We start from the raw sequence: 22,493 nt of genomic DNA, 5'->3' as shown, positions 1-22,493 counted from the left end.
AAAAAGAGTTGGTAGTGGCAGAGGCAGCCCCTTTAATGGATGCATACCTAGATGTCTGAGTAGTCCACAGAACCAGAGATATTGCAGCCATTTCTTTGATGGGCTGGCAGGCTGCTCCCCTCTAGAGACAGTCTGGGTAGGGGGGTTATTCCACTGCTCTTCCTACATGGATGGCCATCACATAGAATTCATGGGTAAGAAGGGTAATATCTGAGGGTTGTACAATTCCCTTTCCCCCTCTACACCCTATCGCATGTCAGTTGCTCCCAGGCATTTCCCACAACAAAATGAATCTGAAAGAGAAATTCTTTGCTTAAAAAAAAAAGTATCCTGGAGATCCCAGCAGATCACAGAGGACCAGGATACTATTTGAGATTTCTTTTTGTTTCCAAAGGAAAACCAGGTCTTCAAGCCAATCTTGCACCATAGCAGCAGTCTAAACACATATGTAACTACCACATTCAGAATTAACACAGTGCAAGTGATTCAGCTTTGTCTTAAGGCAAGCAGTTTGTTGTGCTTCATAGTTTTCCAGGATGCTTAATTCCATATCAAGGAAGGCAAAAACCCCAGAAGATGTTTACACATCATTTAGGTGCCAGTCACTTTCAATTCAGGGCCCTGCCTTCAGTCTCACTACAAGCCCCCTGGATATTCAGTATGTGCATGGCTGTGGCTGCAGTTGTTCTGCAACTCTGAGGGATTTGCATGGTTCCATATCGAGCTGCAACTCTTTTTGTCCTTGGATATTTCAATAAAGTACAAAAACAAAAAAAAACCCTTCAACCAGCTCAGGCAATTCATTTCATAGGATGACACTTGGATGCAACAAGATGCATATTATCACTTCCTCTACAGAGAATTTAGATATTAAATAACTCAGTACAACTGTAATCCAGTTAAGTTCTCCACCAGAATCCTATGTATTTTTAGTTGTAGGTATTGTGGCAGTCTCATGGTGCACCTTGCCAGATTTCATATGAGGATTCTTCATTGACTTCTGTAAGCACAGTAATGCACATTTAAGACCTTTCTTCTGTTACAGTAGTAATCACTCATCTTTGCAAAGCTCATTTGCGTGTTGGCTGACTTACTCATTCATTCCTTCAGAAGATCCCTTGTTACGCTGTGTACAGTTGGCACTGGTAAACGCAGAAGCTGCTGCTGCTTTGGAGTGGGGGACATTTTCAGGGTAGGATGGTCCAAGATGTTTTGAATCAACAAGAGGCCAACTTTCATGTCAGTAATCTGGCAGTTCTCCTTTTGTTGCAAGGAATGCAGGAGTGATTTCAGTCCAAGCCGACGCAATGACTGTGTTATGGTACATCGAGAAGCAGAGAGTAATCGGATCCTCCCCTTATGCCAAAAAAAGCCACGAGGGTGAGGCCATGATTGGTTCACATTATTTTCTGATGGCAGCTTACATCACCAGGTGGGTAAACTGCATTGTTGACAGGCTCAGCATATCTGTACTGATGCCTCATGAGTGGTTGCTCCACAGGTTTTTGACTGTTAGAAAAAGCCTTGCTGTGACTTTTGCCTCCCCAACCAGTGAAAAAGGCAGCAGATTCTTTGCCCTAATACCTTCAAAGGGAACGTCACAGAGAGATGGTCTGCATTCAGCGGGGAGTGGCCCACTCTGCTCTTTCTTACCTTCCATCTTTTTCTGCTCGTGCCAGTATTTGTATAGAAACCAACAAGATGTTCATCACAAGATGTCCGTGTTCTTCATTGCACCATTCTGGCACATGCAGATTTGGTTCCCCCTCCTGAAGCCTCACATCAGTGAAGTCACATGGCTCTTGGATCCTAAAAATAATATTCTGTCTCATCATCCTTCTGGGTCACCACATCCAGGCTGCACAACCTGAAGCTTCTCAAATTCAAGTGAAGTCCTTTGTTGTCTAGCGAAGTTCTCAGTATAATTTTTTTATCTCAGGAGTCCATGTGAAAAATTAATGCAGTAAATGGAGATGCTTTTCCATTGACTGATCTCTCTGGGATTAGACCAGATCCAGACGTACTTTTATTCCGTTCTTGCATGTTAGATTCAGGCTGAAGTTTTTCTGCCATCAAAGTTCAGTTAGCTACCATATCAACCTTTCCTAATGGTGTAGATTCCCAATCTTTGGCTTCCCCCATGTTATGCAAAGCTTTCTTGAAGGGAGTATTTCTTCTCCATCTTCCAATCAGGGAACTTGAGATGTTAAGTTTAGTTTGAAGGCACTAAATACAGCTTCTTCTGAACCAGCATCTTCTGCCCTTATGAAATTTCTTCCTGGAGTACTGTTTTTTCAAGTTGCAGTAACTTCCGTTAAGAGTTTCTTAGTTGCAGTTTATCCTCTGATGTACAATGTTATATATGTCATAAGGATAGGGTGTCCCTATGCACATGTCCATCCTTTACTCCCAGGGTGGCATCCAACTCCGATTTAAACCAGCTTATTATAGATTTACCAATATTTTTCTGAAGCATTCCAGCAAGGAGAAATATATTCCCCCTACCCTTGATATTCACAAAAAATTAAGATTTTATCTTCACAGAACTGAATCATTCAGAAAGGATTCTTTATTTCCTTAACCTATTATCAGGCTGGGGACTAAAGTATCCAAAGCCAACCCTTTCTTGTTTTTTTCAGATTTTGTCTCCTGTTTATTTTACACACATTATCTTTATTGTATTTTCTGTGCAAATCTGTCCTTGTCATGCAGACAAAAACTCATTTCACTACCGTATTTCTCCGTAAATAAGACCTAATCAGACAAGTAAGGCCTAGCATGGTTTTCCAGGGTGGTCATGATATAAGCCTTCTACCCCAAAAGTAAGCCCCATTTAAGATGGTGAACAACACACGACGGACGTGTTGAATTATAAAAATAATATTATTGACACCTGTTGACTGAGGTTATCGTAATCTGCTCACCATTTTCGGACCATTCGGACATCCAACTTCTTCTGTTTGCAGAAAGTCATAAGATTCTTTCCTCGGGAGTCCTGCATGATTCTTATTGTAACCCTAATCCTCACTCACACTTGACATTTGAGATCCTTGGCTCATAAACACTGGCAAGTGTACTTTGATTTGTCAAAGTATAGACAACGCACGTAAAATGTACGCACTTGATAACAAATGGGTGTGGTTGTGTCTTCTTTACTGTCACCATTTTTGTTGCCACTCCTGTCTAGTAAGTCTTCAATTACCCCCCCCCCCCAGACAAGATGAGTGCAAAAAGAAAGAGCTATTCCGTCGAGTACAAGAAAGGAATCCTAGAGGACTCCCGGGGAAAGAATCTGATGGCTTTCTGCAAAGAAACGAAGTTGGTTCTACGAATGGTCCGAAAATGGCGAGCAGAGTACGATAACCTCAGTCAACAGGTGGACGAGGGAAATGCTGTGAAGTGCAAGTGTGGATCAGGTTGGCAACCATTATTTCCTGAGCTGGAAGACATTATCAATGAATGGATTGCTAACAGGAGAGCAAAGGCTTTGATTGTGCACAGAGCTGATATTCAAGCATTTGCCCTTGCAGTGGCACCACAGGTAGAAATACCCCAGAAGAATTCAAAGTATCACAACATTGGCTGGTTGGCTTCCTTGAGCGATATGAACTGTCTCCAAGAAGATTGTCAACACTCTTCAAGCTGGAAGATACTGAAGTTACAAAACGTGCTCTTGCATTCAAGTCCTTTGTTGATGGCATCGACTTCTCTAAATACCAACTCTCCATCATGATTGCTATGGGTGAAACTGCAGTGTTTATGGGCCAGGATCTCAAACAATTTATCAGAGCGGTGCCTCGTCAATCTACATTCCCTCCACTGGTTACGAAAGTGCACGTGTTACCTATATTTTGGCAATTTGTCTAGATGGAAAGAAAACTCCACCTCTAATCATTAGTAAGGGCAAGAAAGATAAGATTGAACACGTTTCAGGCATTTACATTCTTGAAACTGAAAAAGCCTGGTGCACACAAGCAGTTATAAGGAAGTGGGTTAATGTAATGCTGCCACTTGTTTTGCGAGGTGGTGAAAGATGTCTGCTAGTCTGTGATTCAGCCAGCACTCACCATGCTAAAGACATGAAAATCTTCCTTGCACAGAGAAGAATAGATCAAATAATGATTCCCACAGGAGTGACTACCTATCTCCAGACTCCTGATATTGCAATAAACAAGCAATTCATGGACCAATTGCACATGGAACTCAATGACTACTTTGAAAATAGAATGGAGAGAAGTCAGCATGGAAACTTTGCGAAGCCTAGCCTGCAAGAGTTCATGACCTGGGTGAAGAATTCATGGGATAAAATCACTGACAGCTGTGTTGCCAGTGCACTACGAGCAGGCTACATGGACAAGCAGTGCTCATTTAAGTAGAGCTCTATTGCTGGGCATGACAGATTGGGGCCAATGGTTCTACAGGAAATGGAGTTGCAAGAAATTCAGGCTGGAATTCGGGGGTTGGAGACTTATGACAATGTTCCAGAATAAGATGACATGACTGTATTTGAATAACTTTTCTGTTAACTGGGCAACTGAGCGGATTGCTCCTGCTTTCAGCTGCCAGCAAACTCTTGTCAGTTTTTTGACTTTATTGTATTAAGGTAACATTTCATTATCATGGGGTAATTACAAAGTAAGGCCACTAGTTCCCAGACTTCATTTTTATAGGTTCATAGTTTAGTACTAAGCTAACTGCCCTTGTGAGCCATTTTAAGCCTAGCCAATTATCCCTTGTGAGACTCAAACCCTGCACCTTGTGTTTGTAAGGCAAACACCTTAACCATTAGGCCACCTTCCCTCTTTTATGACTTCCCATCATTTTTTCTCTTACGGTTTGGGTAAGGAATAAAGAAAGCATCACCACTCAAAAAGTGGCAGTTATTCACCTGTTTTATTCATCTGCTCCAGTTCACATGTATTGAGATTTTTCTGCACTTTTTGTAAAACATGAAATATTGTACTGTGAAAGCCAAGGTGTAGATATTCTGAAGTTGAAATGTTTGTTGCACTGTTTATGTAGAATTCTCACACAACTGATAATGCATTACCTAGAACTGTTGCCCAAATAAATGTCGATTTGTGTACATGAATAAATGTTGATTTTTGTACTTGAATAAATGTAGATTGTTGTACGGTGTTGGGGGGGGGGGTAAATAAGGCATCACCTGATAATAAGCCCTTATGCGTGTTTTGGTGGGGGGGGGGTATAAGACGGTCTTATTTTCGGGGAAATACGGCAGGTGCTGCCATGTCTACAGCATTCTTTAGAAATTCCTCAATTGACTAAAATTTTGCCACACCAAACTGTTGTACACTGCATACCTTTACAATAAATTACAAAATTAAAACTGGTAAGGTTTTGATGTGTAAGGTTTCATTTGAAGCCACCATCTTCAAAAGTCTGGTGTCATGATTCCATCCAGGCTTCATAGTAAATTGGGGTTCTGGCCCATCAGTTCAATGGGAATGAATAGTTTAAGGTAGTTCTGTACTTATCATAACTCTAGATACTTTCATCCACATTCCTCTGATACAAATCTCTCATTCTCTCCATCTGCCTTCCAACCTTCATTCCGGAGGACCTATAAGACCATTCTTAGTTCTCCAATCTTCTCCATGTAGGACCCATTTCCTTCATGTTATAGGCAAACTAACTTGATCTGAGGGTAACTAGTGGCATAGTTGAGTTATGGAAGGGAAAATTTAAAGAAGCTCTAGACTGGAGCACTAGTTTTGCTGGCTAAGATCAGATAAGTGACTTGAAGATTCATCAGTCTTATTAGACAAACGTCTATGAAAGAAGTAGTGTTTATAGGAAGTACATAACTACCATATTCTAATTGTCATTTTCTTTTTAGGTGGTCTTTCCTATGCTGATACAAGTGCTGGATTATTTAGCTCAACATTTAATAGTTTTGAATTTAATGTGTAATTAAGTCTCAAGATCTAAAGTCCAAACCCCTTGCTAACTCCATTGGTTTAGAGGGATAAGGCACTAAAAGTTAGGCAACCCAAGTTCAGTTAACAGCTTGGGCATGTGCTGGAGCTGGCATGAGAGAAAAGTGGAGTGATACAGCTTGGCCAGCATGCTGGTTCTGTGTTTGGGTGTAGGACATAGCAAGGGTACAGATCACCATGGTTAAATCTCGGCATGACAAAATAACCCAAAAGAGCACTAGCTTTACAGGAGGGAAGGATGTGCATCATTCGTAGAAGTGAGAGAGTGGCCCTCACTGCCAACCAGTGCATGTTGAACTTTGGGCATGTGATGCAGGATTAAGGCTGTAAAAAAGAAAACATGAACATCCACTTGATGCTTGCCTAAATGATGGCCTCTCTCTGTTTAACCATTGCCCCTTTGTATGGGGAAGAAATGGGTTGTTGACTGAGCGAATGTCTAATGGTGAGGAGGCAGTAGGAGAATATCCTCCTCTTTAAACAAGGAAGTCCGAGTAACTTCAGTGGTGTAAGAACTTTAACAAGAAATTGAAATTTAGCAGTAATCGTGAAAAAACTGTAATTGCTGAGAAACTTTTGTTACAGTTTTGCAGAAGTAGCAGAGCTAGGTAACGTGAGAGAAGAGCTAATTACCAACTTGAACTGGAAATAAATCCATTAGGACACAGACTAATTGGATATAACCCACACTGGAATGATTGCGGTCAGTAGTTTTAACAGGTAGGTGTACCCTTTAATGGCTAAGGTACTATACCTGAAAAGCTGTGTGGGAAGATTTTTTTGAGTACTGACTTTAAGGTTATCACCCTTTGTAAGATAAACCAGTTTCTTCATGTTAACTGCAGATGAGAAAGGTTGATTCTTTGTTTTTAGTAACTTCTGTTATGTCTTAACACTGTTTGCTTGCTTTCTAACAGAAAACATGAGACTGTGATTCCTGGTGATCTTCCTCTTGTACAAGAACTTACCACCACGCTAAGGGAGTGGGTTTCTATTTGGCACAACCTCTATGTTGTAAGTAACCCAGTACACTTTTTTTAAAATAACAGCATTTTTCTCGTCTGTAATACACACAGTGTGAAATATGAAGACCTTTATGTGTTCTGTCATGGCCTGGCATACTATTCTCAGTGTGAAATGCCTTGCACAATAAAACGCTTCAAGTGTGAGAAAACATTGTAAATGTTCAATAGGCTGCTTACATGATACTAAGTAAAAATAGTCATGTGTTTTGTAAAATAGTATGTGGTACCAAAACATCCACTTAAAGCTGTTTAATGCTGTTTTTGTTTTGTTTTCTTTTTCTGTTCTCCACATTTGTTCACTTCAGGATTTGTAAAGCCCAGTATTTTGCTGCTATTGTGCATTTCATGCAGCAAACACTTAGCACAATATGTCAATAAGCTGCTACCTCACTTTCTTGTGGAGAATTACTTTCTGATGCATACTTCTATAAATGTGGTATGACTTTGGGAGTGGATAACCTGAGACAGTGTAAGGTTTAAGATGTAGTCTGTATCCGAGGTATACACGTATGCATGAAGAACAGACTTTGAGTGCATGCTGTATACATAGTTTCATAAGAGCTTTTAATGGATATTACATGCTGTGTAATATAAGGTGTGAAGCTTGATTCCTTTGACCTGCCCTAAAAGTGTCCCTTTCAATTCCTCATGTGAAACCCTCCCCTAGGGCACAGAGTTGTTTGGTGGTCATTTGATGCGTAGGATTTTGGTCACTGTCATCAAGAGCATTCCCACTCCCACTCCCATTCCCACCAGCCCAGTTCTGTTAAATGGTTTGGCCATGCATTAGCAGATTTGAGTGTTTAAAGCCTGTTTTAAAAGCTTTTTTCTCCCACCTTGTGGCTGTAGTCACGGAATTTGCCTTCCTTTTCCGCACTTGTGTCCTCTTGTATCATCACTTTCATCCAGCAGGCCTACCCACATGAAATTCGCTTTCATGGTCCTGTAAGAGTGAAGAAAGTGAGTGTTCAAGACTGCAAAGCACTGTGTTGGGGACTCCCCCTATCTCCAATGTTACATGACCAAAGTTGGTGCAAGTTCTGGGTCAGAGAGGGATGGCAAGCTTGCCTTTCTGACTGACAAAAAAACTGAGTTTAGAATTTAGCTTTTTGCTTGAGATGTTAATGGCATCAGTCAAAGCTGTACGATTGAGCATAGGCAATCCAAGCATTTCAGTTGATAGAAATCATAATGGAAGCATTCTAACACTCCCCTTACAAATTTATTTATTTATTTATTTTTTAGTTGGTGAAAATGTGTATTCTTAAGGACAGTTCCAATCTCGTCCAGTCTCACTGTGGGTTAAGGATTATAGTTGGCTATAGGATTGACTAAGACATGTCAAATATAATTTTTGCTGTTTTGCAGAATTAAGCCATATAGTGTCATAAGAACATGATTGTCTTATCTGGTGCTAATTGTCATGATGTCCAGGCTATACCAACAGATACATAGGTCTTATTCTTAGGCTTATGACGTGTTAGCCTTCAAGAATCTTGACTGCTGTTACCTCAAGTAAATATTTTTGGTACCTATATTAGTGCAGTTTGTCATCAACCCACGTTTTCCCATTTTCTTCATGGATTTTACGTGTTGTCAACTGTTTTCCATCTCTCTCGTCAGTGCCACTCACCTACCTACAACAGTCATTCCGGATTCTCACAGGTCTTTTCACACGATCCATTCACCTTTTTGCTGTACACCTTTGTTTCTCTTGTCTTATTGTATGTCCCAAATCACTTTCACCAGATTGGCTTCTGCTTTTCTACACTGCCCTAAACACCGTAATCTGATCTGACCGACCTTGTCTGCAGTTGGAGCTACTTTAGCTTCTGCTCTGATATTCTCATTTCTACCTCTATCCCACAGTGTGCATCTTACCACCCATCTCTGGCACTTCGTTTCCATCACCTCTAGCTTCCTCCACTGCTCTGCCTTTACTGCCCAAGTTTCTGTACCATATAGTAGCACTGGTTGCACAACTGTTTTCTACACCTTACTTTTCAGCTTATTTGACATTCTTCTGTCATACACTAACCCTGACATTCTGTTACAGTCTGCTGCAGCCCCTCTGATTTAAGCTTTGATCTCCTCATTCAGACTCCCCTTCTCCTCACCTATCCCTCCCAGATATTTGTAGTTGTTAACCTGTTCCATTACTTTTCCTTCCATCTCAGTTCACAGCAGCTTCTGATTTACCCCATTTTCTGCCATTACAACTGTCTTATCTGTGCTCAGTTTAAACCCGTGTGCAGTCAGTTTTGCATTCTGATCCTCTGTCCTTTATTGAAGTCCTTGCTCAAAGTCCGTCTATAATGCTACGTCATCTGCTTACAGCAACTTTGTTGACCTGTCCCTTTTGACCTCTTTGTAAATGTAATCCATCACCAGCCTGAAAAGCAGTGAGCTCAGAGCTGAATCCTGAACCACACCCACTCCCACTGGGAACCCCTTGGAGAGTACAAACACTGTTCATACTTGAGTCTTTGGGTCTTTGTACACAGCCTGCACCAGTTCTACCAATATTTACGGACAATGCAAGACTGCCTAAATCCGCTTTCTTAGGACCATGTCATATGCTGTCTCCAAGTCGAGAAGTGTCCAGTTGGACTTTTTATTCATCTCTAGCTGCTTCTCAGCCATCTGCCTCTTTGCAAACCTTGGGTCAGTTGTGCTGCGTCCTTATCTGAATCTGAGCTGCTCATCTTCCATCTTATTTCCCTCTTCTCTGTGTATTCATTATCAATCACCCTCTCCAGAACTTTAATGCAGTGTGACAGGAGTTTGATGCCTCTATACTGCACACAGTTGTGACTGTCCCCTTTGCTCCTGTACACTGGCACTAATATACTTATTCTCTAGGCATCTGGAATACACATGTTGAGTACCCTCAGGAGCCATTTCTCCCCTGTCTCGGCCACCATCTTTATCATATCTACTGTGACCTCCTCTGAGTTTGCTGCTTTCCGTAGCTTCATTTTCCTCAGTGCTTATGTTCTTCGTGTTTCACTGTTGCAGTCATCACACTTGGGTTATCTGCTTGCAGGTAGCCCTCAGTCGGCCCGAATACCAGAGTTTTCTGCATCTGATGCTGTTGCCTCATCCATGACGTCAGGTCGTCGGGGGTATAAAACATGCAGCTGATGCCATTACATCAGCTTTTCTTTCCGCACAGGAGCCCGAAGCAGTTTGCAAGTGCCTGTCGGCAGCTACCTGAAATTTTCGTTTTACGAGTTTCAAACCTGAAGTCTTCTAAAGCTAAGTACCCCATTAGGGATCCTTTTTTCTTGCGCTAACTGATGTCAGAAAAAGTTAACAATTGTCTTACCCGTGGAAAGCAAATACCTCACAGAGATTTTCATTCTTACTGCGTCACCTGTTTAGGCCCAGACCACAATGTTCCTCGCTGTCAGTTTTGTACTTTTTCAACGCCCGAACTATTAGTCTTCGGGCTATTTTTGTCTTTAAATTCGTTCGCTCTCGTTCTCTGTATTCCGAAATGGCTTCGGTAAGCCATCAGACTACCGATCTCCTGAAAAAACGCAAAGATAAAGTCAGAGACAGTCCGCATAGGTCCAAAACTGCTGACAACGCTTCCATTAAGCTAGTCGCCAGCTCACCAGTACTCAGTGAGGTGCTTTCACAGCCCCTGTTACCTGCTTCTACAGATTCACAGGCCTCTAATGAGACCCATTTGGAGTCCGGTATGCGGCAAGATGCTTCTTCAGCTATGGAACCTGAATCTCTACCTTGGATGGGTCTGGAGCCGCTTTGCAGGCACCGGCTTCTGAGGGTGTATTCATACCTTCCAATGTTAGTATCAAACAGACTATTTCCTTAATGACTAAATCTACCGAATTTCTCAGGCCCAGAGTTCGCACTACGCCTAGGAAACAGACGACCAAAGCACATTTTCAAGCTCCCATGCCACAGAAACAAATGCTTAGAATGGCTATAGACCTTAATACTTCAATTAGGGGAAGCCAACCTTCCCCCTCTAAAAGACAAATAATTGATTTTCCTTCTAATTCTTCAGGCCATGAGTCTGATTACTCTGACTCCTGTGATTACCAGGACATACCCTTATCTACCTATGAGGACTTAGATGCAGAAGATTCAATTCCCTCAGCCCCCCCCCCCCCCCCCGGGGACCTTTCTTTTGGTGAAACCTTGCATACCCTAAGAGAGCATTTCTGCTGTTGATGCCAGGACTACCCACAGTCCAAAAAGAGACTCTGGGAATTTTTAGACTTGCCTCAGCATAGGTCTCTAGCTGTCCCCCCTGTCCTGGATATTGTAGATGATGTCTTCATGGAATCCAGCCTTACTCCTGATAAGTTACCACTTGCTCCTAGGAAGCCTGACAGATACTACAGAGTACCTGACCCTCTCAAATTTCTCTTTAAAAATTCCACTGCGGATCCAGAGACTTTTTCCCAGGGACCTAAAGGTATTAAGGCTTCTACAGCCAAAAACCCTACCCCTTTGGACAGGGATTCTAGGGCTCTAGACAGATGGGGTAAAAAGGTATATACCTTTGCAACTCTTGCCATCAGAGCTTTAAATTGCCAGTTTCACATGTTGAAGTACCAGCAGCATATTATTGATCTAATTAAACAAAAAATTTTGTTGATCCCTGATTGTGCAGAAAATAAGGACTTACAAGACTTAATGCATTCTGCAAACCAAGTTGGTCAACATACTTTGCAGTGTGATTTTGATGCCTTAGAAGCATCTTGCAGGGCTGCTGTCACTGGGTCTGTTCTGAGAAGGCATGCTTGGCTGAAGGAACAAATCTTGCCAGACCCTGTCGAGGCAAAATTACTTGATGGTCCATTAAACCAAGAATGTTTGTTTGGCTCTAAAGCAGAAGTTGTTCTTAAATAGATGGAGGAAAAAGTTAAATCCATGCAAACTGTTAAAGATGTATTACAGGTACAGCCACCTAGATTCAGTAGGCATTGGCCTTCAGAAAGCTGGTCCTTTCCAGTCCCTTTCAGACCTTCTCAGCCCAAACCCTGGGGCAACAGACCACAAAGACTACAGTCTCAGGGTATGCACAGATCTAAACAATGGAGTGCTCCCTCCTCAAAAACAAAGTGGTAAGCCACCCCCCATGGAAAAAAGTTCACAATGACTTGTACTTAATCCTTCCCAGCCATGCCCAAGTACTTGCACCCCTAGGAGGAAAACTTGCCCTGCATGCAAAAAACTGGGAGTATATTACCCAGGACCAATGGGTCTTAAACATTGTATCCCAAGGATACAGATTCTATTTCCACTGTCTGCCAATCCCAAGCAGATTGCCAGGCCTTCCTCCTAACCAGTGGACAGAGGCCCAAAAGCAAGTACTTTCTCTTCTCAGTATCAGGACTAGTCAACCTGTGCCAACAGAGCAAAGGGGATAGGGTTTCTACACCAGGCTGTTCCTGTTGCCCAGGAAAGAGAACTCTTGGTGCCCTATTCTGGATCTGCCAACCATAAACACCTGCCTGGTGGTATCAAAATTCAAAATGCTTACACTCCAGAAGCTCCTTCCTATGCTAGCCAAGGACTCCTGGCTAGTCACCCTAGGCTTAAAAGAAGCTTATCTGCACATCCCCATAAGGGAATCTTGCAGGAAATATCTATGTTTCAGGGCAGGCTTTATGCACTTTCAGTTCTCTGCACTTCCCTTTGTTTTATCTACTGCGCCCAGGGTATTCACAAAGTGCCTGGCTCCAGCCATTGCTTACTGCAGGCAGAGAAATATTCAAATTTATCCATACTTGGACGATTGCCTGATTCAGATGGACAGTCGGGAATTGCTACTTCAGCACCTGACGTTTGTAAAGAGACTCGTAACTTCTCTGGGGTATACCATCAACGAAAAGAAATGACATCTGGTAGCCAGCCAAAGGGTTGTATTCCTGGGTGCAAGCTTGAACACAACTTCCCAGATGGCATACCTCACACCAGAAAAGCAGTTTTATTTGACAACTTATTTCAGACTACTGGCCACCCAAACCCAGCTATCTGCAAGAAAAATACTGCAAGCCCTAGGGTCTATGACCTCTTTTATTCTACTGATGCCAAATGCAAGACTGCATATGAGGAAACTTCAATGGTACTTAAAAAGTCTCTGGTGTCAACATTCCCAGGACCTGGAAAACAGTGATTCCCATCATTCCTTGCCTAAGGACAGAGTTTCTTTGGCGGGCAGAGTCTTGCAACCACAACAATGGACTCCCTTTCTTACAACCCCCCGCCGTCCAAACTCTGACAACAGACGCATCAGACTATATGCATGGGGGGGCTCACATGGCAGGCAAATGGAGCCCAGGACAAATTCATCTGCATATCAATCAAAAAGAAATGTTGCCTGCACAGAATGCACTGACAGCCTTCAAATACCTTATCCTGCCAGGATAACAACCGATTAAGACAGACAACATCACAGTTATGTGGTACATAAGCAGGGGGGAACTCACTCCTGCCCACTCTGCAGGTTGGCCATGGCTCTGTGGAACAAAGCCTTAAGCAACCAAGTGCACCTGCAAGCTCAATTCCTGCCAAGCAAACAAAATTCACTGGCAGACGACTTGAACAGAAATTTAATAGATCCACATGAGTGGAAACTGGAACCAAACTCATTCACACTTCTAATACACAGGTGGGGGACACCAGAGGTGGACCTCTTTGTGTCCCCCAAAACCATCAACTAAACAAAATTTGCACTAGAATTCCCCACAACCAAACTTGGAAAGTGGATGCCCAATCCTTCACATGGGAAAACCTCTCAATCTGTCTTTCCCCCTCTGCCCCTCCTTCCAGATGTACTCCTCAAGATCAGACAGGACAGGACAAGGACAATCCTTATTGCATCAGACTGGCCACGCCAGCACTGGTACCCACTCCTACTCATTCTGACAGCAGTGCCACCCTGGCACCTACATCAGACCCCCTCTCTATGCTTTCCCAGCAGGAGGGACAGATTTTGCATCCTCAGCTGCAAACCCTGAACCTGGCAGCCTGGCTTATTCCCTGAATACATCACCAGCAACCCTCAGCAAACATGTGCTGGATGCTATCCTTGAGGCCAGGAGGCCCACTACTAGGAAATCCTATTCCCAAAAGTGGAATAAATGCTGTTCTTGGAGCCATTCTCAAGGGAAGGACACAGCTGTGCCCTCCTTGGCTGAAATCTTAGATTACCTAGCAGAGCTGCTCCACAAAGGCCTATCCTTCTCATCAATTAAGATTCATGCCTCTGCCATCTCAGTTCATTACAATACTGAGCCACCACTCTTCTCTCACCCTCTGATCAAACCGTTCCTGAGAGGAGCTAACAATTTAAGACCCCCAAAGAGAGTTCCCACTCCTGCCTGGGACCTTAACTTTGTATTAGAGAAGCTCACGCTTCCCCCTTTTGAGCCTGCTGCTACAGCAGAGTTAAAATTCCTCTCTTGGAAAACAGCCTTACTGCTAGCCATCACTTCAGCAAGAATAGTGTCAGTTACAGGCCATTATGGCTGTGGAACACTTCATTATCCTCCATGCGGATAGGGTGTCCCTCAGGACTAACCCATCATTTATGCCCAAGGTGGTATCCAGTGTGGCTTTAAACCAATCCATCGATTTGCCAACCTTTTTTCCTAATCGTCAGAATAAAGGGGAAAGGATTCTGCACTCCTTGGACGTTCACAGACCGCTCAGATTCTGCCTTGACAGGACTAAACCTTTCAGAAAATCTAACCAGCTGCTAGTCAGTTTTGCTACAGGGGCAGAGGGCAAGGCCATTTCAAAGCCATTTCTAAATGGATAGCACACTGCATCCATTTCTGTTAAAAACACCATGGAAAACCTACCCCACAGGGGATCAGGCCTCATTCCACTCGGGCTACTTCAACCTCTACAGCTTTTCTCAGGGGAGTCCCTACCAGGGACATCCTGGAAGCTGCAGCCCTGGAGTTCTGTACACAACTTCACCAAGCATTACCACTTGCTTCTCTCTTCTAAATCCAGAGCTAGATTTGCCACAGCAGTCTTTCAAGGCCAGCTAGCCAGCCGTACTACTACTTGACTGCCTCCACCCTTCCTCCGCTTTGGAAATCAACCCAACTGTGATTGCTGCAACAGTGAAACATGAAGAACATAGTACAGTTGTGTACACTTACCATAGATGTAGATGTTAGAGTGTATTCACTGTTGCAGTCCTGGTTACCCTCCAGCCCCCTGTTTTCTATAATTTCTGCCTATCCTCTTTTTTTTGGCCATATCTTATGAAATTTAATTAATTTTACATTTGTTAACCGGGAGTGTCTGACTGAGCCAAAAAGGCCTTTTTTCAGCAGAGGCCCGGGGAGAAAAGCTCCACGAAGAAAAATTACAGACACATTTAGTTATTTAGACATGATCAGTATACACACAAGTTACAGGAGACATGTTTTTACAGTGGTATGCGGCACATAAACTATTACAGTGGAGAGAACAAACAAAAAAATATTAGTTTTAAAAATAAAGGTAATTAATAAATTTGTGGTGTACAGCTGAAATTTGGAGCATAGGTAGAATACATACATAGTACACAGGTACAGTACATACATTGTAGATTAGCCAGTGTTTGTGAGTAATATTGCAAACTATTATCAAGTGCTCTAGATTTTGTATGTATGTGTTAACCGCTTTCACTAGCCTGGGGAGCAATCATGGCACTGCCAGCTTTCCTTGAGATGTTGCCTGATGAGGTCTTTAAAGGAGGCTTTGGATGATGCGTTTTCAATGCTTGTAGGGACAGAGTTCCATTTTTTTAGCCACTGAACTACTATATAGTGCATCTCCAAAGCTATTGTAGCTGTTGGTGACTTCTAGTAGTAGTTTGCTTGATGATCTAAGAGGCCTTTTGGCTGAGTGATGTTGTACTAGGTTTTTGAGGGCAGGACACTTATTGGGGAGGTAATAGATAGAATGACAGAGGCAGAGCTGATTGTAGGTTAGGCAGTTCAAGCCAGTGGCGCTGTCTCAAAGCAGTACAGTGATGAGTTCTATATGAGCAATTTGCAGCAAAGCGGGCAATTCTGTTATAGCAGGCTTCCATTTTGCTTAGTTCAGTTTTGTTGAGATTAGTCAGAATGGGAGATGCATAGAGTAGGGTGGATAGAAGTTGGGAGCGAGCAATGGCTGATCTTGTGTTGTTGGTAAGAAATGGTTTGATACGGTGGAACGACCCCAGTTTGGCTTGGACTTTTTTCATAATTAAGTTGAGATGACTATCAAATTTTAGGTGGGAGTCTATGGTTATTCCCAATAGCTTAGCCTGTGCCACTGGAGCAATTGGAGTAGCATTAGTGGAGTAGATAGTGAATTGACTGTTAGTGTTTTTGTTAGAACTGGTTATAATCATAAGCTGAGTTTTGAGGATAAGTTGGGCTTTGGTAAGGTAGTTTTCAACGTCAGAGAATGCTAGTTGAGTTGTTTGCAGGAGGGTGGGAATGTTTTGTGCAGCACAGATTAAGGTTGTGTCATCTGCATACTGAATTATAGATGCATGCTGTGTGGAGGTATGGAGGTCATTTGTGAAGACTGTGAATAGTAGTGGTCCTAAGATAGAACCCTGTGGGACTCCTATAGTTATGGGCAGCTGAGGAGAGAGAGAATTTTCCCATTTCGCAGCGTGGTACCTGTCAGTTAAGTAGCTTTGGAACCAGGTAAGAGTGGAATTTGATAGATGATATTGGTTTAGTTTGTTTAGCAGGATTTGGTGTGAGACTTTGTCAAAAGCTTTGGACATATCCAAAAAAAGAGTTGACAATTGTAGGTTTTCATTTTTGAGACAGTTTACTGTGAAGCAGAGGAGGTCTGTAGTAGTACTATGGGCAGGTCTGAAACCATGCTGAGTAGGTGACAGGATGTTGCTGTCTAGGAGATAGTTTAGCATCCGGGTATGGATGCATTTTTCTAGGATTTTGGCCAGGGAGGGGGAGAGTAAAGCAATGAGTCTGTAGGTATTAAGTTCAGTGGAGGTCCCGCCTTTATGTATGGGTGTAACATAGGATATTTTCCAGAGTTTGGGTACATAGTTTTCAACAATTGATATGTTAATGAGAGTGGAGACTGGGATAGCAATAGCATCTGCTGTGAGTTTCAAGAAATAGCTGGGGGAGTAGGTCGGCTGCTGTTGATGAGGTTTTTAGTTTGGAGAGCATGCTTTTGATTGAAGTGGTGGAAACTGTTTTGAGGGTAAAGCTTGTGTTAGTGTTTGTGTTGGGGGGGATACTGAGGAGGGAACTGTCCTGTGATACTAAGGATAGAATTGAGTTCACAAAGTGGGAGATGAATTGTGTTTCGATGGGAGCTTTAGTGTCAGGGGTGGTTGGTTTGGGGGTAGCCTTTTGGGTGGATTTTAGTAGCTGGTTTACATTTTTCCAAAATTTTTGCTGGTTGTGTTGGTATATAGTTTGTAATGTTGTGTAGTAGGATTTTTTGTCCAGCCTAATGCATTGTTTTGCACGGTTGCGCAGTTCTTGGTACTTAGGCTTTGTTTTTCTTTGGGTTTTTTTGATAGTAGAGCCAGGCAGTGTCTCTGGACTTGAGGATTTGCTTGGTTTCTCTACTGAGCCAGGGGTTTGTAGAGGTTCTAACCTTGGTTTTGCGCAATGGAGCGACAGTGTCTAGGTGTTGTAGAAATGTTTTGTTGAAATATGCTACAGCCTGGTCAAGTGGGAGGGTTTTTAGGGGGGTCCAGTCACAGTTACAGAGTAAAGTGTTGAGGACCTCAGGATAGATTTTTTTTGTGTTTCTAGTGGATATATAGTTAGTAGTTTTGCATATGCTTGTTCTACTACGTATAAAGTATATTATGTTGTGGTCACTTAAGGTGTCTGGGAGACTGTGAGGGTACAATGTGAGGTTGTTAGGACCCAGTCAAGGATGGATTCCCTTTTAGATTTTTTATCACATCTAGTTGGAATTTGGACTAGCTGCTGGTAGCCATGGAGATTTATTAGATTACTTGGTGGTTCTGATATACAGGTGAACCAATCTAGGTTGAAATCCCCCAGAATAAGGGTTTCTTGTGAGTATGCGGAAGATCACCAGGATAAGGAGTCTTCAAGGCTAGTAGGTGTATTACCAGGTGGAAAATATATCACAATTGTGGTGATGACCTTTTTAGGGTGAAGTTGAAGTTGTGAGATTAGTATGTCCCAATTATTGGGGGAGGGGTAGGAGTTTGGTAATTGACGGACAGTTAAGTTTGACTTGTACAGTAAGGCTGTTCCACCCCCTTTACGAAGTGGTCTATCTTGTCTAATGATATTGTAGCCAGTAGGGAGAACTTCTGAGTTAGCTATGTTTTAATTTAGCCAGGTTTCTGTTAAAGCAACTATGTCTGGGGAGTAGTGTGCTATTGTGGCCTGGAGTTCAGGTATTTTATTTTTGATACTTCTCATATTAATATTTAGCATTAAAAGATGGCTGGTTTTGCTGCTGTAGTTGATTTGCCCAGGGATGAAGAAAGTGGGGATGTTATGTTCTGACATTTGTGTTGGAGCAGTTTGAGTTGGACAGGATGGATGTGGGCCTGGGTTGGGGTGGATATCCCCACTTATGGTGAGCCTGGAGTTAAAATGGTTATATAGATGTTAGAGTTTGGTGAGAGTGTGAGAAAGTATTTTGTTTTTTTGGAGTAGGAATGAGAGCATATGTGTTTAGTCCTGAATTGGTCCGTTATGTAGTTCTTAAATAACTGTGGGCAGATATTATTATAATGTGTGGTGTCTGTATATGAGAGTGTATAATGCAGTGTTGTGCTGCTAAGTTTAGGGATATTGCTAGAGTGATAACTTGTGGTGTTGTAAAGAATTATGAGAAGACAGACTAGACTTAGTTGCGTGATAGTCATGGTTATAAAGTTTAAGTTGTTTCTAGGTAGGGGGTCTGAATAGAAATTATAGGGTTGCACTATATGTGGATGGGAAAGTAGCGTGGGTGATGTAAAAAAATGCCTAGTGGGAATGAGAGTGATTGGGAGTATTTTGTGTGGAGCAAGTTGGTGTGGTATAATGTGATATGACTTTTGGTAAATGGTATTTACGTTATACTGGAGGTGTTCCACACCACTTGATTGCGTCCTATTTTGGGGGCTATTGACATTTGGGGCAAGAAAAACTGATGCAAGGGCGTCGGCTACATGTTTTATACCCCCCGACTACCTGACATTATGGATGTGGCGACAGCATCCGATTCAGAAATCCCAAGACTCTGGTATTCGGGCCGACTGAGGGCTTACCTGCAGGCAGATAACCAAAGTGTGATGACTGCAACAGTAAATAAACTCTAACATCTACATTTATGGTAAGTGTACACAACTGTACTTTCTTACTTTTTCTAAGGTGGGCTACTCCACCTCTTTCATCATAGGCTGTGTCTGGGGTAGTACAGCTTTTGAGGGCGTTCTTCATTCAGAAGTTGCTGGAAGCACTCCTTCCACCTGCCTTTGATGTCCTGTGCGCTAGTGAACAGGTTGTTGTTGGCATCCCTTATGAAGGGTGTAACACTGTCTTCTTTATCATTCTTTCTTTGCCTTACAACTTGATAGTTTTTGTGCCAACTACTGAGTCTCTTTCCAGTAGCTGGTAGAATGCCTCCAATACCTTGTTATTTGCTATTGCAACTTTTCTCCTAGACTTTTAACTAGTGAGCCTTCCTAGCTTGTTGCATCTTTTCTGCCACCCACTTTTTCCACACTCCTTTCTTTTGATGACTTCCTGGACTTCAGCATTCCACCACCAGGTTTCCTTATCTACCTTGCTTTCATATCTGTATTGGTTGCATATCTGTTCTTTAATTCTCACCTAGCCTATTTTGAGGTGCTGCCATTCTTCTCCAATCCCACATATTTCCTCATCTTCCTGAGGTGCTAGAGCCTTGAGTAATTCCTTGAACTCATGTGCTTTCCCTTCAATCAGCTTCCAGGTCTTCAGCCTAGTCTCTTGACATTAGAGCCTTCTTTGATCATTACTTGCGTCTGATTGTGGCAACCAGTAGTTTGTGCAATGGACTGACTTTTTCATTGTGGTTGACTTGGAGTCGCTGATTCTACCCCGGTGCCCTTACTTTACTAGGAGGAAGTCTACCTGAGTTGCATGTTGACCATTCTTAAGTGATCTTGTGACTGTCTTACTGAACCATGTGTTGGTTGCCATCAAGACATTTGCCAGACAGAAGTATAGAATGGCCTCTCCTCATTTATTCTTGTTGTTCCACCCATGTGGACCCAGGCAGCCCTCATAAACCTGTTCCATCTGTCCCAGTATGTGCATTCATGTTGCCCATTATCAACACCAGTTCATTTTGTCCTGTTTTATCTGGTAGGTCCTACAACTGCTGTCTGAATGCACTGTTTCTCATTATCACAATTCTGCTGTGAAGTATAAGTTGAGATTATTAATACTGCCCTATCATTACACTGGAGTCTAATTGCCATGAGTCTGTCACTAATTCTCATGACATCCCCTCAGTGTTCTGAAGTCTGTCCCTCACCACAGTTTCCACCCCGTTTCTAGTCTGTCATTGTCCTGAGTAGTAGACTCTGGTTCCTAAGCCAAGTAACTTTGCTGCACTACCCTGCTATCTTGTCTGCTGGATACATAGGACGTCCAGACTTTACCTTACCATCATATCTACTTCTAAGCTGTGTTCTGTCAGTAAACCTACATTGACTGTAGCAGTTCTTAGTGCATATTTGGCAGGTTCATTAGTTTTACATCCAGCTTTCACTCAACAGAGCTATTCCAGATAACCCAGTCTGGGCAACTGGACACCAACCAGCCAATAGCTTATTGACCGAGGGCTGCTGGGCTTTATGGCAGGCACATACACCCCTCTCACCATAAGCATGGTTCTCTGGCATAGGTCAGAGTAGGTCAGGTCCTCAACCTACTTAACACCAGTAACTACCCATGTCCATTCTGGCAACATTAGTCAACACAACCAATCATCTGGAGCCAATTTTTACACCTTTGAGTGGCTAACCCTGACACAGCTTTCAGTGTTGCAAGTGAGTTTCAAAATGACTACCAAAACTTTGCAGTAATAAATCTGTCCATTTTGTTTCTTTTATTTTTGGTAAATTTAAGCTGGATTGGCTTTATTTATCATTGATCATAGTACTGTGCTGTCTATAAGTCTGTTTCCCTTGGCTGTTGCCTGACCAGCTGATATAGATGCCTGTCAAGTTGAGACTCATGATGACACTGCTGACTCAGCCAATTTAGTAAGCTTAAACTGGACTTACATAACTCAAGTTAAGTGATTGCCTGGAAACTAGCTTACCCTGACAAAATAGTTCCTGTGTCCCCCTACCCTAATTTTTAGAAATTGTACTGAAGTAAATGAACTTGACTTGTAACTTTGGTCATGAAAAAATGGTTGGATCCCCATTCTACTCTGGTTTCTTACGTCTTAAATTATCTTGGGCAAGTATTTGATACTGGATTGAAGTATGCTTCCATCAAAGTTCTATACTTTCTGTTATGATTTCAAAATGTTTTCCTTAGCTGGTAATATTTGCAAGGTCTTTCTCAGAGGGCCTTTTCTCATCACACCCTTAACTTGGTATTGTGGGATCCTTTTTTTTAATTAAAGCTCACCTAATCTTCCACAAGGATGGGGTAGTCCTACAAAATGAATTCTACCTTTGTGTTTAATTTAGCCGTAGAGGCAGATCATAGTCAAACCATTAATTAATCTTCTACTATTTTGCATCAACTTTAATAGTAAGAGAGCAGTTTTATTTGCAATGAATAGACATGCATGGAAAATTAATAATTCCACAAGTGCTGCCTCACAAATCTTTTTTTTAATGAATGCTACTGTAGATTCTGTTTTATTTATATATATATATATATATATATATATATATATATATATATATATATGTATATATAAATAAAAGACTTCTAAATGACTGAGAATAAAACTAATGAAGCAGTGGAGCAGGTATAAACCTTTTGTTCCTTTATTGGTAACAGGAAATTCCTCAATGTATAAAACATCAGAACCAACATATATATATATATATATATATATATATATATATATATATATATATATATATATATATATATATATATATATATATATATAGTGTGTGATAGAAAGGGTTGTGCTAACAATTGAATAAACCAATAACAGATGTGAAGAATAATAATTGCAAATGTACCCAATAGACAAGTAGAAACTATTGTCATAGCAACCATTAAAACGCATGTGATCCTAGGAAGTGCATGCAAGTTAGACAGGCACATATAAAGTAAATGACATCGATGTAGATGATGTACATCAAATGAAACCTTTGCATAACTCTTCGAAACTAGTAACTCGAGGTTTACAACAGTCATTATATTGTATGAGTGCATATTATGTGAAATGTATGTAAAATAGAAAAGGCAAAACCCATGTGTATTTTATAAAGAACTTGTATTAACATTTCTATTTTAATGCACATTTGACATTTACCATTTCAAAA

At 41.8% G+C, this 22,493-nt stretch overlaps 1 protein-coding gene across 1 annotated transcript in view; it reads left to right on the top strand.

Moving 5' to 3' along the window:
* Positions 1-22,493, top strand: part of DOCK5 (dedicator of cytokinesis 5) — a gene marked incomplete in the record, with an annotated part of 3,482,443 nt that overhangs the window by 1,008,737 nt on the left and 2,451,213 nt on the right. The window contains 1 exon segment of the mRNA XM_044083155.1: positions 6,878-6,974. Within this exon segment, the coding sequence (XP_043939090.1) occupies positions 6,878-6,974 (97 nt within the window).

The sequence above is a fragment of the Protopterus annectens genome, chromosome 9.part0 (assembly GCF_019279795.1).
Source record: "Protopterus annectens isolate FY-2018-M chromosome 9.part0, PAN1.0, whole genome shotgun sequence".
NCBI lineage: Eukaryota > Metazoa > Chordata > Ceratodontiformes > Protopteridae > Protopterus > Protopterus annectens.
Note: the sequence above shows the minus strand (reverse complement) of the source record. Positions and strands in the feature narration are given on the sequence as shown.